We start from the raw sequence: 11940 nt of genomic DNA, 5'->3' as shown, positions 1-11940 counted from the left end.
TTCTGCTAGAGACGTTGATCAGCCAAAGCATTGCACTGTTAAAAATAAAGGTTTATAAAACGACCAAAATTGGACTTTTAATTTATTTCAAACCATTTGGTTACTAAAGAGGGTCTAATCAATTATTTTAGACCTATTTTACTCTTTCATGTTGAATACAATACCTTTTGGGGTATTGAAAGGGAACAGCCCTAAGAATAAACCTTTTCCAGTCCTGGTAGTTAAGGTATAAAAAAAATATGTTCTATTTTGAATACCCATTTAATTCCCATAAACGAAGAAAAAAATTATATGGAACAATTTCGAGACTAGTATTTGAATACTACGTTATTTCTTTTTTAATATTTTCTTTAAAATAACTTAATGCGAAGAAATTCCAATCACCTGGAATATTTAACTAAGGTTAAATCTTTTAAAATTTGATAACAGATTTTAAATATAGGCGATATTGATTAAGGCGTCAAACTATGATAACCCAAATATCGGCACTAAAGAATTTTTGCATATGTGTATATCAAAAACTGAAAGTATTAAATGATACTTTACGTGATCAACTCCCTTCGTTCAACGACTACAGGGAAAACTAGCCTAATTGAATAATGAAAATAAAATTAAACAAGGCCTATAAAGGACTGAAAATAAAGTTAAAAAGGATTAACTTCTTACTGTTTATGAATTAAAATGGATAAAATAAGTACTTAAACACTCCACGAAAGGACTGAATTTGGGGAGCAGAAGGTTTAAATATGTTTTATGATAAAACCCTGAATGGTCTTAAATATTGGAAAAAGTTTTAACCACTTTAGAGGTCTAATTTAAAACCTTTATTTCGAGGGGCTGATCACTCCGCGTATTCGGTGTACAGAGCCGTACCTTTGACTGTACTAATGGGACTACGCGTAATCTTTGAAGTCCCTGCCTTTGGCAGTGGTAATCTAAGCGTAGTCTGGTGTACAGACTTTCCAAGAGTGGTTAGCCCCTCGCTTTATTTTTAACAGTGTGCCATCCGCTAGTCCATACACGAAATGAATATCCGCCAGTTCTTCCGAAGTGAACGCCATTGTTGCAGTTTGAAAGTGATGAGAAATCGTGGTCCATCACGACTTTCAATACTGTTTAAGTTTATTTTTTTTACGCTGGTTACCTCGATTTGTTTATAAAGTCCTTTTTTACCTATCACACGAACCCAAACCATCAATTAATTATTTTGTTATTTAAATATCGTATTTCGAATTAGGTTAATTCGAACCGACAATTATTTTTTGCTAATAATCTTTTTTGTAGTAAGCAGGCAAGATGAAACGTACCTTGACTTAATATACAGGGTGTTTCAAAAGGTTATGCAAAAATTTGAAGGAGGTGCAGGGGGTGAGTTGAGAAGTATGCCTGTTTTTTTCCCATTTTCCTACGACGAGTTAAAAGAGCGCCAGAGAGCTTGAAAGTGTGGCCTACTAGCCCCTAGAAGTAGGCTGCAACAAGCGCAAAACCAAGCAGCAGGGAAATGCGAACATTAAGGTTTGGGTTCGTGTGATATGTAAAAAAGGACTTTGTAAACAAATCGAGGTAACCAGCGTAAAAACGTAAACTTAAACAGTATTTAATGTCGTGATGGACCTCGATTTCTCATCACTTTCAAACGGCAACATAGAGTTCACTTCAGAAGAACTGGCGGATATTCCCATTTGTTTTTTGTTATTTATCTCAATTCCCACGCATTCGCAAATTCATCGTACCCCTGAAATCGCATTTCCCTGCTGCTTGGTTTTGAGCTTGTTGCAGCCTACTTCCAGGGACTAGTAGTCCACACTTTGAAGCTTTCTGGCGCTCTTTTAACTCATCGTAGGAAAATGGGAAAAAACAGGCATACTTCTCAACTCACCCCCTACAACTCCTTAACATTTTTGCATAACCTTTTGAAACACCCTGTATATATTATTTTTATTTATGATATAATTATATATTCTCCGTTAAATGTCTCTAGTGTGCCAGGTGACAAGATTCGGTTACTTTTAGTTCTAGAATAAAATTCGTTATTCTTTACCTTTGAGATAAGGCTTTATCTTTTCGGTAAATTGCAGGTAGCAATTAATGTAGGTGTGACTTTTCCTGAATAGCTGCCATAAGATCGGTTGCGCATTCAATAAATTGAAAATTAAAATGGCTTTTTCAAACGATGGTCAAACTAAAAGGTTTAAGGAAAGGGAAGACCCATACGATTCTAGTAAGTGAACTGTCAAATATTTCGATAATACTTTCATTTCATTTATACTATAAAATTAAAAAATTAAAACCAACAAAGTTGTCTTGTGTACAAGTATTTAATACTTATGCACATTGTGCACTTAATACTTGTGAGCAAGACAACTTTGTTGGTTTTATAGTTTACAATGTGAATCTCTAATATTTATTTATTATTCATTTAATTTATGTTTTTGTCGCTGATCAATATAATGTTAATAATACAAATTCGTTATTTCATTTTATCAGTTTCATCCAAAATACAGAATTTCGAGCTACTAACTGAGGAAGACAAAAAAGAATGCATTCAAGAAGCTAAAATAGTTGAAAATATGAGATACCTTTAACAAAACCTAATCACATTAAAGTAATTATTTATACATTTCAAGACACCGGAAGAATTGGACAGATATAAGCGAGCGATAATGAAGAAACTCAGGGCTAAAAACCGCGAATTAGAGTCTTTGGTACTTAACTTAAAATAACGCAATGCCATAAGTATCATAATAAATAAGTATGACATTTCCTATGGTCTTAATACTAATAATTTGACCGAACATTTTTTCGACACTGACACACTCGCCCAGTCGGAATTGCAACCGAACTATATTTCGCCTTAGCCATATTTATACACTATACAGGGGATTACCCGAGATGTTTATTGCCGATTTTGTTCAAAGTTGGGCGTGATGTAGACGTATATGAGATATGAAATTTCTCATTCGATTTGCACTGGCAACTGAAAATGTTTTTGACAACTTAAAACAAAAATTAAATTTTCCTTATTTTACCCAAAAATATTCCAATTTTACCCAAACTTGACGAAATTTACCTAAATATGGTCCAAATTTCCCATTTCGTGATATTAATTTTTTTTTAAGTTTTCGTTGGTACCAACGAAATTTTTTAAATCCCTTGCTTTTTTAAATAATGTTTTTGGTTTTAAGTGGTCAAAACATTTTTGGTTGCTATGGCAAATCGAATGGGTAGTGCAACGTCTCCTTTTGAGAATTTCATATCTCATATAAGTCTACATTACGCCCGACTTTGAACAAAATCGGCGATAAACACCTACGGCGTTGCCATACTTGGTATTATGCTACTTGTGGCTATATACCTAAAAGCCAATTTTAAATATTTTATATTTTATATTTATATGGGTTAAAAAGGAACTTAGACAATATTTGGCTCTAAGTTCCCAAAAATTTGAGAAGGAATTTGAAATGATCAGACAACAAAGCAATCAACTCTTGATGCCTGGTCTGCAGGCAAGGATTCAAACATTAACTGCAAGAGACTTTTAATAGTATTTTCGTTTTGTTTCAGACCGATAACTTTATGACATTGACAAATACCGACAGCTGCTCGGGTAAGTTGTGATTTTGTTCAAAATAGCAAATTTTAGGAATTTTTCGTGTTAAATAAAATATTACAGATTTAAACTCGGACTATTCAATGCAATACGCCGCGGAAGTAGTTAAAGAAAGTCCGCCTTCCTGTAAGTCGAATAATGTTCGTTAAAATAAAATAAAATTAATTTTTAATTATGTTGCACAACCAGCAGCATTTTCAGAGGCTATGTCTAGTATGGGAGATCAGAAAAGCTTAATCAATATTAAAGGTACAGGATATGACTTCCACATTATGTTTAAATTATTTGTTGACGCCTTTTGTCACGATTCTTTGGTCACGATTCTTTGGTCACGATTCTTTGGTCACGATTCTTTTGTCACTATTCTTTTGTCACTATTCTTTGGTCACGATTCTTTGGTAACTATTCTATGGTCACGATTATTTGGTCACGATTCTTTGGTCACTATTCTTTTGTCACTATTCTTTTGTCACTATTCTATGGTCACGATTATTTGGTCACGATTCTTTGGTCACTATTCTTTTGTCACTATTCTTTTGTCACTATTCTTTTGTCACTATTCTTTTGTCACTATTCTATGGTCACGATTATTTGGTCACGATTCTTTGGTCACTATTCTTTTGTCACTATTCTTTTGTCACTATTCTATGGTCACGATTATTTGGTCACGATTCTTTTGTCACGATTCTTTGTCACGATTCTTTTGTCACGATTCTTTTGTCACGATTCTTTTGTCACGATTCTTTTGTCACAATCTTTTGCTCACGATTCTTTTGTCACTTTTCTTTTGTCACTATTCTATGGTCACGATTATTTGGTCACGATTCTTTGGTCACTATTCTTTTGTCACTATTCTTTTGTCACTATTCTATGGTCACGATTATTTGGTCACGATTCTTTGGTCACTATTCTTTTGTCACTATTCTTTTGTCACTATTCTATGGTCACGATTATTTGGTCACGATTCTTTTGTCACGATTCTTTGTCACGATTCTTTTGTCACGATTCTTTTGTCACGATTCTTTTGTCACGATTCTTTTGTCACGATTCTTTTGTCACGATTCTTTTGTCACGATTCTTTTGTCACGATTCTTTTGTCACTATTCTATGGTCACGATTATTTGGTCACGATTCTTTGGTCACTTTTCTTTTGTCACTATTCTTTTGTCACTATTCTATGGTCACGATTATTTGGTCACGATTCTTTTGTCACGATTCTTTTGTCACGATTCTTTTGTCACGATTCTTTTGTCACGATTCTTTTGTCACGATTCTTTTGTCACGATTCTTTTGTCACGATTCTTTTGTCACGATTCTTTTGTCACAATCTTTTGCTCACGATTCTTTTGTCACTATTCTTTTGTCACTATTCTATGGTCACGATTATTTGGTCACGATTCTTTGGTCACTATTCTTTTGTCACTATTCTTTTGTCACTATTCTATGGTCACGATTATTTGGTCACGATTCTTTGGTCACTATTCTTTTGTCACTATTCTTTTGTCACTATTCTTTTGTCACTATTCTATGGTCACGATTATTTGGTCACGATTCTTTGGTCACTATTCTTTTGTCACTATTCTTTTGTCACTATTCTTTTGTCACTATTCTATGGTCACGATTATTTGGTCACGATTCTTTGGTCACTATTCTTTTGTCACTATTCTTTTGTCACTATTCTATGGTCACGATTATTTGGTCACGATTCTTTGGTCACGATTCTTTTGTCACTATTCTTTTGTCACTATTCTATGGTCACGATTATTTGGTCACGATTCTTTTGTCACGATTCTTTGTCACGATTCTTTTGTCACGATTCTTTTGTCACTATTCTTTTGTCACTATTCTATGGTCACGATTATTTGGTCACGATTCTTTGGTCACTATTCTTTTGTCACTATTCTTTTGTCACTATTCTATGGTCACGATTATTTGGTCACGATTCTTTGGTCACTATTCTTTTGTCACTATTCTTTTGTCACTATTCTATGGTCACGATTATTTGGTCACGATTCTTTTGTCACTATTCTTTTGTCACTATTCTTTTGTCACTATTCTATGGTCACGATTATTTGGTCACGATTCTTTTGTCACGATTCTTTTGTCACGATTCTTTTGTCACGATTCTTTTGTCACGATTCTTTTGTCACGATTCTTTTGTCACGATTCTTTTGTCACAATCTTTTGCTCACGATTCTTTTGTCACTATTCTTTTGTCACTATTCTTTTGTCACTATTCTATGGTCACGATTATTTGGTCACGATTCTTTGGTCACTATTCTTTTGTCACTATTCTTTTGTCACTATTCTATGGTCACGATTATTTGGTCACGATTCTTTGGTCACTATTCTTTTGTCACTATTCTTTTGTCACTATTCTTTTGTCACTATTCTATGGTCACGATTATTTGGTCACGATTCTTTGGTCACTATTCTTTTGTCACTATTCTTTTGTCACTATTCTTTTGTCACTATTCTATGGTCACGATTATTTGGTCACGATTCTTTGGTCACTATTCTTTTGTCACTATTCTTTTGTCACTATTCTATGGTCGCGATTATTTGGTCACGATTCTTTGGTCACGATTCTTTTGTCACTATTCTTTTGTCACTATTCTATGGTCACGATTATTTGGTCACGATTCTTTTGTCACGATTCTTTGTCACGATTCTTTTGTCACGATTCTTTTGTCACTATTCTTTTGTCACTATTCTATGGTCACGATTATTTGGTCACGATTCTTTGGTCACTATTCTTTTGTCACTATTCTTTTGTCACTATTCTATGGTCACGATTATTTGGTCACGATTCTTTGGTCACTATTCTTTTGTCACTATTCTTTTGTCACTATTCTATGGTCACGATTATTTGGTCACGATTCTTTTGTCACGATTCTTTTGTCACGATTCTTTTGTCACGATTCTTTTGTCACGATTCTTTTGTCACGATTCTTTTGTCACGATTCTTTTGTCACGATTCTTTTGTCACAATCTTTTGCTCACGATTCTTTTGTCACTATTCTTTTGTCACTATTCTTTTGTCACTATTCTATGGTCACGATTATTTGGTCACGATTCTTTGGTCACTATTCTTTTGTCACTATTCTTTTGTCACTATTCTATGGTCACGATTATTTGGTCACGATTCTTTGGTCACTATTCTTTTGTCACTATTCTTTTGTCACTATTCTTTTGTCACTATTCTTTTGTCACGATTATTTGGTCACGATTCTTTGGTCACTATTCTTTTGTCACTATTCTTTTGTCACTATTCTTTTGTCACTATTCTATGGTCACGATTATTTGGTCACGATTCTTTGGTCACTATTCTTCTGTCACTATTCTTTTGTCACTATTCTATGGTCACGATTATTTGGTCACGATTCTTTGGTCACTATTCTTTTGTCACTATTCTTTTGTCACTATTCTATGGTCACGATTATTTGGTCACGATTCTTTGGTCACTATTCTTTTGTCACTATTCTTTTGTCACTATTCTATGGTCACGATTCTTTTGTCACAATCTTTTGCTCACGATTCTTTTGTCACGATTCTTTTGTCACGATTCTTTTGTCACGATTCTTTTGTCACAATCTTTTGCTCACGATTCTTTTGTCACGATTCTTTTGTCACGATTCTTTTGTCACAATCTTTTGCTCACGATTCTTTTGTCACTATTCTTTTGTCACTATTCTATGGTCACGATTATTTGGTCACGATTCTTTGGTCACTATTCTTTTGTCACTATTCTATGGTCACGATTATTTGGTCACGATTCTTTGGTCACTATTCTTTTGTCACGATTCTTTTGTCACGATTCTTTTGTCACGATTCTTTTGTCACAATCTTTTGCTCACGATTCTTTTGTCACGATTCTTTTGTCACGATTCTTTTGTCACAATCTTTTGCTCACGATTCTTTTGTCACGATTCTAATCGAAGTTGCTGGTTGTGGAACAAAAACCATCGATCTGAGTATTTTGCCGCAAACAAGCATATTGAGGATGAAGGAACTGCTAATGAAGCATAATAAAATCATGCCAAGTAAACAGATCATTTCTTTGGATGGGAAAATTCTAGACAATGCTTTGATAGCTTCCCAATGCGGTATCGTCGAAGGATCAGTCCTGGTCTTCACCGCGTCAATTTAGAAAGGAAACATTTATGTACATGGAATGCTTAAAATGTTTGAGTTGCTGTTGTAATTAGTTTTGATTTTAAATTTAACCGGATTAATTCATTATTTTTCTAAATAGCAGTACGAATATAATTCTATTAAAATAATAATTATAGTATAAAAATTACTATTTCATTATGTAACGCGGATAATTCAACGAATAAGTTTTTTTGGAATGTTTTGTTTCACCAAATGAACTCAAAGGTTTATTAATGGATTATTGTATGATTTGATAAATCAGATAACGAAAAGTTATTTGTATTAGTTTAATTTTAATTGGCGTGGTTTTAAAGGGGGTTTAGGAGTGTTTAGCGCTTTCGCCTTGCATTAGAAGAGCAGGGATCGATCTCAGCTTGTGGCACTGGTTGTAAAACTCGGAAAATCTACTTCTGCGTTGAGATCGCGAGTTAGGTCCAAAAGGGTTTTTCGATAATAGGGATCTGTTGGCTCGCGTGGTATCAAATGCTTGCCACCACCCTCTCACGCCTCGTAACCCAGCCACCTAAATTAATGGAATTAAAAGTCACTCGATGACTTGGGTCTAAGATGGTTCCTTGGGTCTAAGACGGTTCCTTGGGTATTAGCCTAGCTGATCATTATTATTATTAAAAATAGTTAATTAGTATTTCGCTAAATTAAATTTATTTTAATTGAGATAGTTAATGTGTATCGTCGTACGGTGTCGCCTTATTTGAGATTACAGGTACCTTATCAACTGATAATTCTTATCTCTGCATTCTGAAACTTAGGTAGATGTTTATATTCTTACCGAAGTAAACATGCTATATTTTCCTCAATGATTGCTTTTCGTGGCAATAGTTATTACTTATTCTTTTCCTAGTTTGTTTATTCCAATATACAAATTACAGGTAAGCCCAATATTTTCTTTAAAACTTGCCAATTATAGCTGAATTATTTAATTCCGATATTTAAATAGGTATTATTAAATTATACTTTTTAACTAGGTATTATTAAATTATACTTTTTAACTAGGTATTATTAAATTATACTTTTTAACTAGGTATTATTAAATTACAGTTTTTAACTAGGTATTATTAAATTATAGTTTTTAACTAGGTATTATTAAATTATAGTTTTTAACTAGGTATTATTAAATTATAGTTTTTAACTAGGTATTATTAAATTATAGTTTTTAACTAGGTATTATTAAATTATAGTTTTTAACTAGGTATTATTAAATTATAGTTTTTAACTAGGTATTATTAAATTATAGTTTTTAACTAGGTATTACTAAATAATGATTTTTAACTGGGAATTACTAAATATCGATTTTTAACTAGGTATTACTAAATTTTGGTTTTAGCTAGGTACAATTAAATTCCATTTTTCAACTATGTATTATTAAATTCTTTTTTAACTATGTATTATTAAATTCTTTTTTTAACTATGTATTATTAAATTTCTTTTTTAAATGGTTATTATTAAATTCTGATTGTCAACTGGGAATTACTAAATTCCAATTTTTATCTAGGTATTTTTTAAATTATGTGTTTCAATCAGGTATTTTTGAAAAAACGATTTTTAACTAGGCGTTAATAAATTCCAATTTTTAACTAGGTGTGAATAAAATTACAATTTTTAAATAGGTGTGAATAAAGTAAGATTTTTAAATAGGTATTACTAAACCCCGCTTTTAACAAGGCATCACTAAAACCAGATTATTTAACTAGGCATTATTAAAAGCAGATTATTGAACTAGGTATTATTAATTAGGATTTTAACTCGATGTTAAAAACTTCCTTTTTTAAATTAGGTATTACTAAAATACTATTTTTAACAATGTATAATAATAATAATAACAATCAGCTAGGCTAATACCCAAGGCACCACCTTAGGCCTAAGCCATCGAGTGACTTTTAATGCCTTTAATTCAGGTGGCTGGGTCTCCTCTAACTTCAAATATGGACGAATCGGAATTCATGGCGCACCAGGCAGCTTTCGCCCGATCAAACATGGTTTGTGAATGTCATCATGCATTGAAAACAATTTAGACCTTACTACCTTTTATATATTATTAAGACTCCCGAAGAAAGAGCAAAGTACAATGAAGAACTTAAACGAATTAAAAAAAAGATGCTTAAAAAGAAATTACGAGAGTTGGAAATTCAGGTAACACTTATTTTGGAATATTAGCTTGCCTCGCTAATTTCACTGTCTTTTTAAAAGGAGCTAAAACAAGAACTTGAAAGAACCACCGAGAAATACAAACTAGGAACTAGAGAAGTAAGTTTAAAAAACTTTTAGCTTCGCTAGTGCTAAACTTCCAGCTACTGTTGCGCAAAAAAAGAACACCAAAAAACTTGTAGAGGTTAACGGTAATAGGTAGTGTAGGAAGCTGTTGGCTCGTGTGGCTTGAAAGGCTTTCCCCCACCCTCCTACGCATTGTAATCCGGCCACCTGAATTAAAGGCTTTAAAAGTCGCTTGATGACTTAGGCCTAGGTGGTGCCAAGGGTATTAGCCTAGCTGATTATTATTATTATTATTACAAACACCTATAGAAAACAAGTGTACCGCAATGATACCTACGCTGGGAACAAATCATTTCGGAAGTGTAACTAAAACTAACTATACACTGACGTGGAGGTTTTCAAAACGTTCATTTAACCGCTTCAAAAAGCGTTATAGGTGTTTCACCTTTTTATGCCAAGAATGCAATTATTTCAACTTAGGGATGATAACTATGTTAAAATAAATTTTAGAGTTGCTTCCCACTCCCCATTAGGCTCAAAGAGTGAGCCCCTTCATCTTAAAAAGTCAAAACGACCCGGTATCCCATTGGTTGCCCTTGAAGCTTACACCAGTGACAGTTTTCCTTTCCCCTCCACTCGAAAAAGCATAATTAAAAAATTATCTTTATATACTGTAAAGCCCTTATCACCAGAGCTCGGCGGAACAGATAAATTAACAGCCTAAAATTAGATTGCTCATAAAAATTTCGATTAACTGTTTATTTATGGATATTATTCGCGGTTATAAAACGATAAAGTACGAAAAAAAAATTACTTTTAATTCGGATAATTTTCGGTTATTCATAAAAACAAATAAAACAGTTAGTTCTTATCCAAACCCTGAGCTCTACTTATCACACGAGCTAACGTTTTAACGAAATATTGTTTCCGAAGACGAGTAGTAAACATAGTTCCTTGGTTTGAATAAAGAAATTTTTTACATGTTGACATATTTTGTGGTAGTAGAGGTATTTCTGAAGAATAAAGAGTATTTTTATAATAATAATAACAATAATAATCAGCTATAGACTAATTATTATTCACCGGTTAACGGTCGAAATCATGACGACTTATCGTGAATCGTTTGAATCAAAGTTCATGTTGAAAACTCTACTAAACAACAAATAATCGCATTAGTGGGGTGTACAGAAACTCACTAGAAAAATACACTGAATAGCTAATCCCTCTTATGAAAATCAGTTGTCATATTTAATGGTTTACGCGTTTTCAAAAAGTGTGAGCAACGGACCAAAAAGCGTGGTTCTAGCAATACGCTTTTCAAAACGACTGACATTGTAATTCAGCGTTATACGCCGATTGTTTTTGGATTTATTTGAGTCGATTTCGATAAGACTCTCCATTTTCTGTACATTAACATTATTTTTCTTTCAGTGTATGAAAATGTTGAGTATCGAAGGTCGTAATTCTGGTAAGCATTAAAAATTGTCGTGTGGCCTCCTACATTTAGAACATATTTAAAATAATCTGTTGCTTTCACCATTACAGATTCCGATGAAGATAATTAAATTTATATTAATAACTTGATGGTAAAGAGTCGAAACGATAATGTATATGTAGTTATGAATAAATAAAAATCAATTAATAAAATATAAATTTGAACTTGTAACGTATATTATTAGATATTCTTATTTAATCTCCACTTTTAACAAATAAAATATTAATGGTAGTTGCTTTTCTGGGCTTTCTCTAGCTTCTTAAATAATTTGAAGAATCGGCTATTTTTAGAATAACACTTATTGTAGAGTTTCTTCGAGCGGGTTCCAAATGCGAATCTCACGCTGGTCGCGGGTGGAGTAATTGGAACCATATAACGTCGACATTCTTAGAAGGGACGCGATGACTCCGTAGGCCTCGAAGTCCCGCGCTCCTGTCGTAAAAACCTT

At 33.1% G+C, this 11940-nt stretch overlaps 1 protein-coding gene and 1 long non-coding RNA gene across 3 annotated transcripts; both read left to right on the top strand.

Moving 5' to 3' along the window:
• Window positions 1-2088: 2088 nt before the first annotated feature.
• LOC149943534 (uncharacterized) lies at window positions 2089-7979 on the top strand. 2 transcript variants are annotated; one of them, XM_090175407.1, is made up of 8 exons: window positions 2089-2221; window positions 2488-2561; window positions 2628-2705; window positions 3408-3506; window positions 3565-3607; window positions 3674-3736; window positions 3803-3859; window positions 7552-7979. In XM_090175407.1, the coding sequence occupies exons 1-8, from the start codon at window positions 2158-2160 to the stop codon at window positions 7758-7760; spliced, it is 687 nt and encodes a 228-aa protein (XP_090031533.1). In that variant the 5' UTR covers window positions 2089-2157; the 3' UTR covers window positions 7761-7979. The 2 variants fall into 2 exon arrangements, with proteins under 2 accessions (XP_090031533.1, XP_090031532.1); XM_090175406.1 differs by having other exon boundaries at window positions 3800-3859; window positions 7552-7978.
• A 566-nt stretch (window positions 7980-8545) lies between these two features.
• On the top strand, window positions 8546-11650 carry LOC149943533 (uncharacterized). The gene is made up of 6 exons (XR_016480907.1): window positions 8546-8655; window positions 9682-9762; window positions 9827-9916; window positions 9974-10030; window positions 11429-11465; window positions 11543-11650. It is a non-coding gene; the product is annotated as an uncharacterized LOC149943533 (long non-coding RNA).
• The last annotated feature ends 290 nt before the right edge of the window (window positions 11651-11940 follow it).

Source organism: Leiobunum rupestre, chromosome 5, assembly GCF_980474605.1.
Source record: "Leiobunum rupestre chromosome 5, qqLeiRupe1.1.hap1, whole genome shotgun sequence".
In the NCBI taxonomy this organism is placed as follows: domain Eukaryota; kingdom Metazoa; phylum Arthropoda; class Arachnida; order Opiliones; family Sclerosomatidae; genus Leiobunum; species Leiobunum rupestre.
The sequence above is the reverse complement of the archived record's forward strand: the minus strand, read 5'-3'. Positions and strand labels throughout refer to the sequence as shown.

Bases quoted from the DNA above. Each gene is read 5' to 3' on its own strand.
- LOC149943534 (XM_090175406.1), top strand. From the start codon at position 2,158: ATGGCTTTTTCAAACGATGGTCAAACTAAAAGGTTTAAGGAAAGGGAA. The intron at 2,222-2,487 runs GTAAGTGAACTG...TCATTTTATCAG, and splicing joins GGAAGACCCATACGATTCTA to TTTCATCCAAAATACAGAAT. The intron at 3,507-3,564 runs GCAAGGATTCAA...GTTTTGTTTCAG, and splicing joins TCTTGATGCCTGGTCTGCAG to ACCGATAACTTTATGACATT.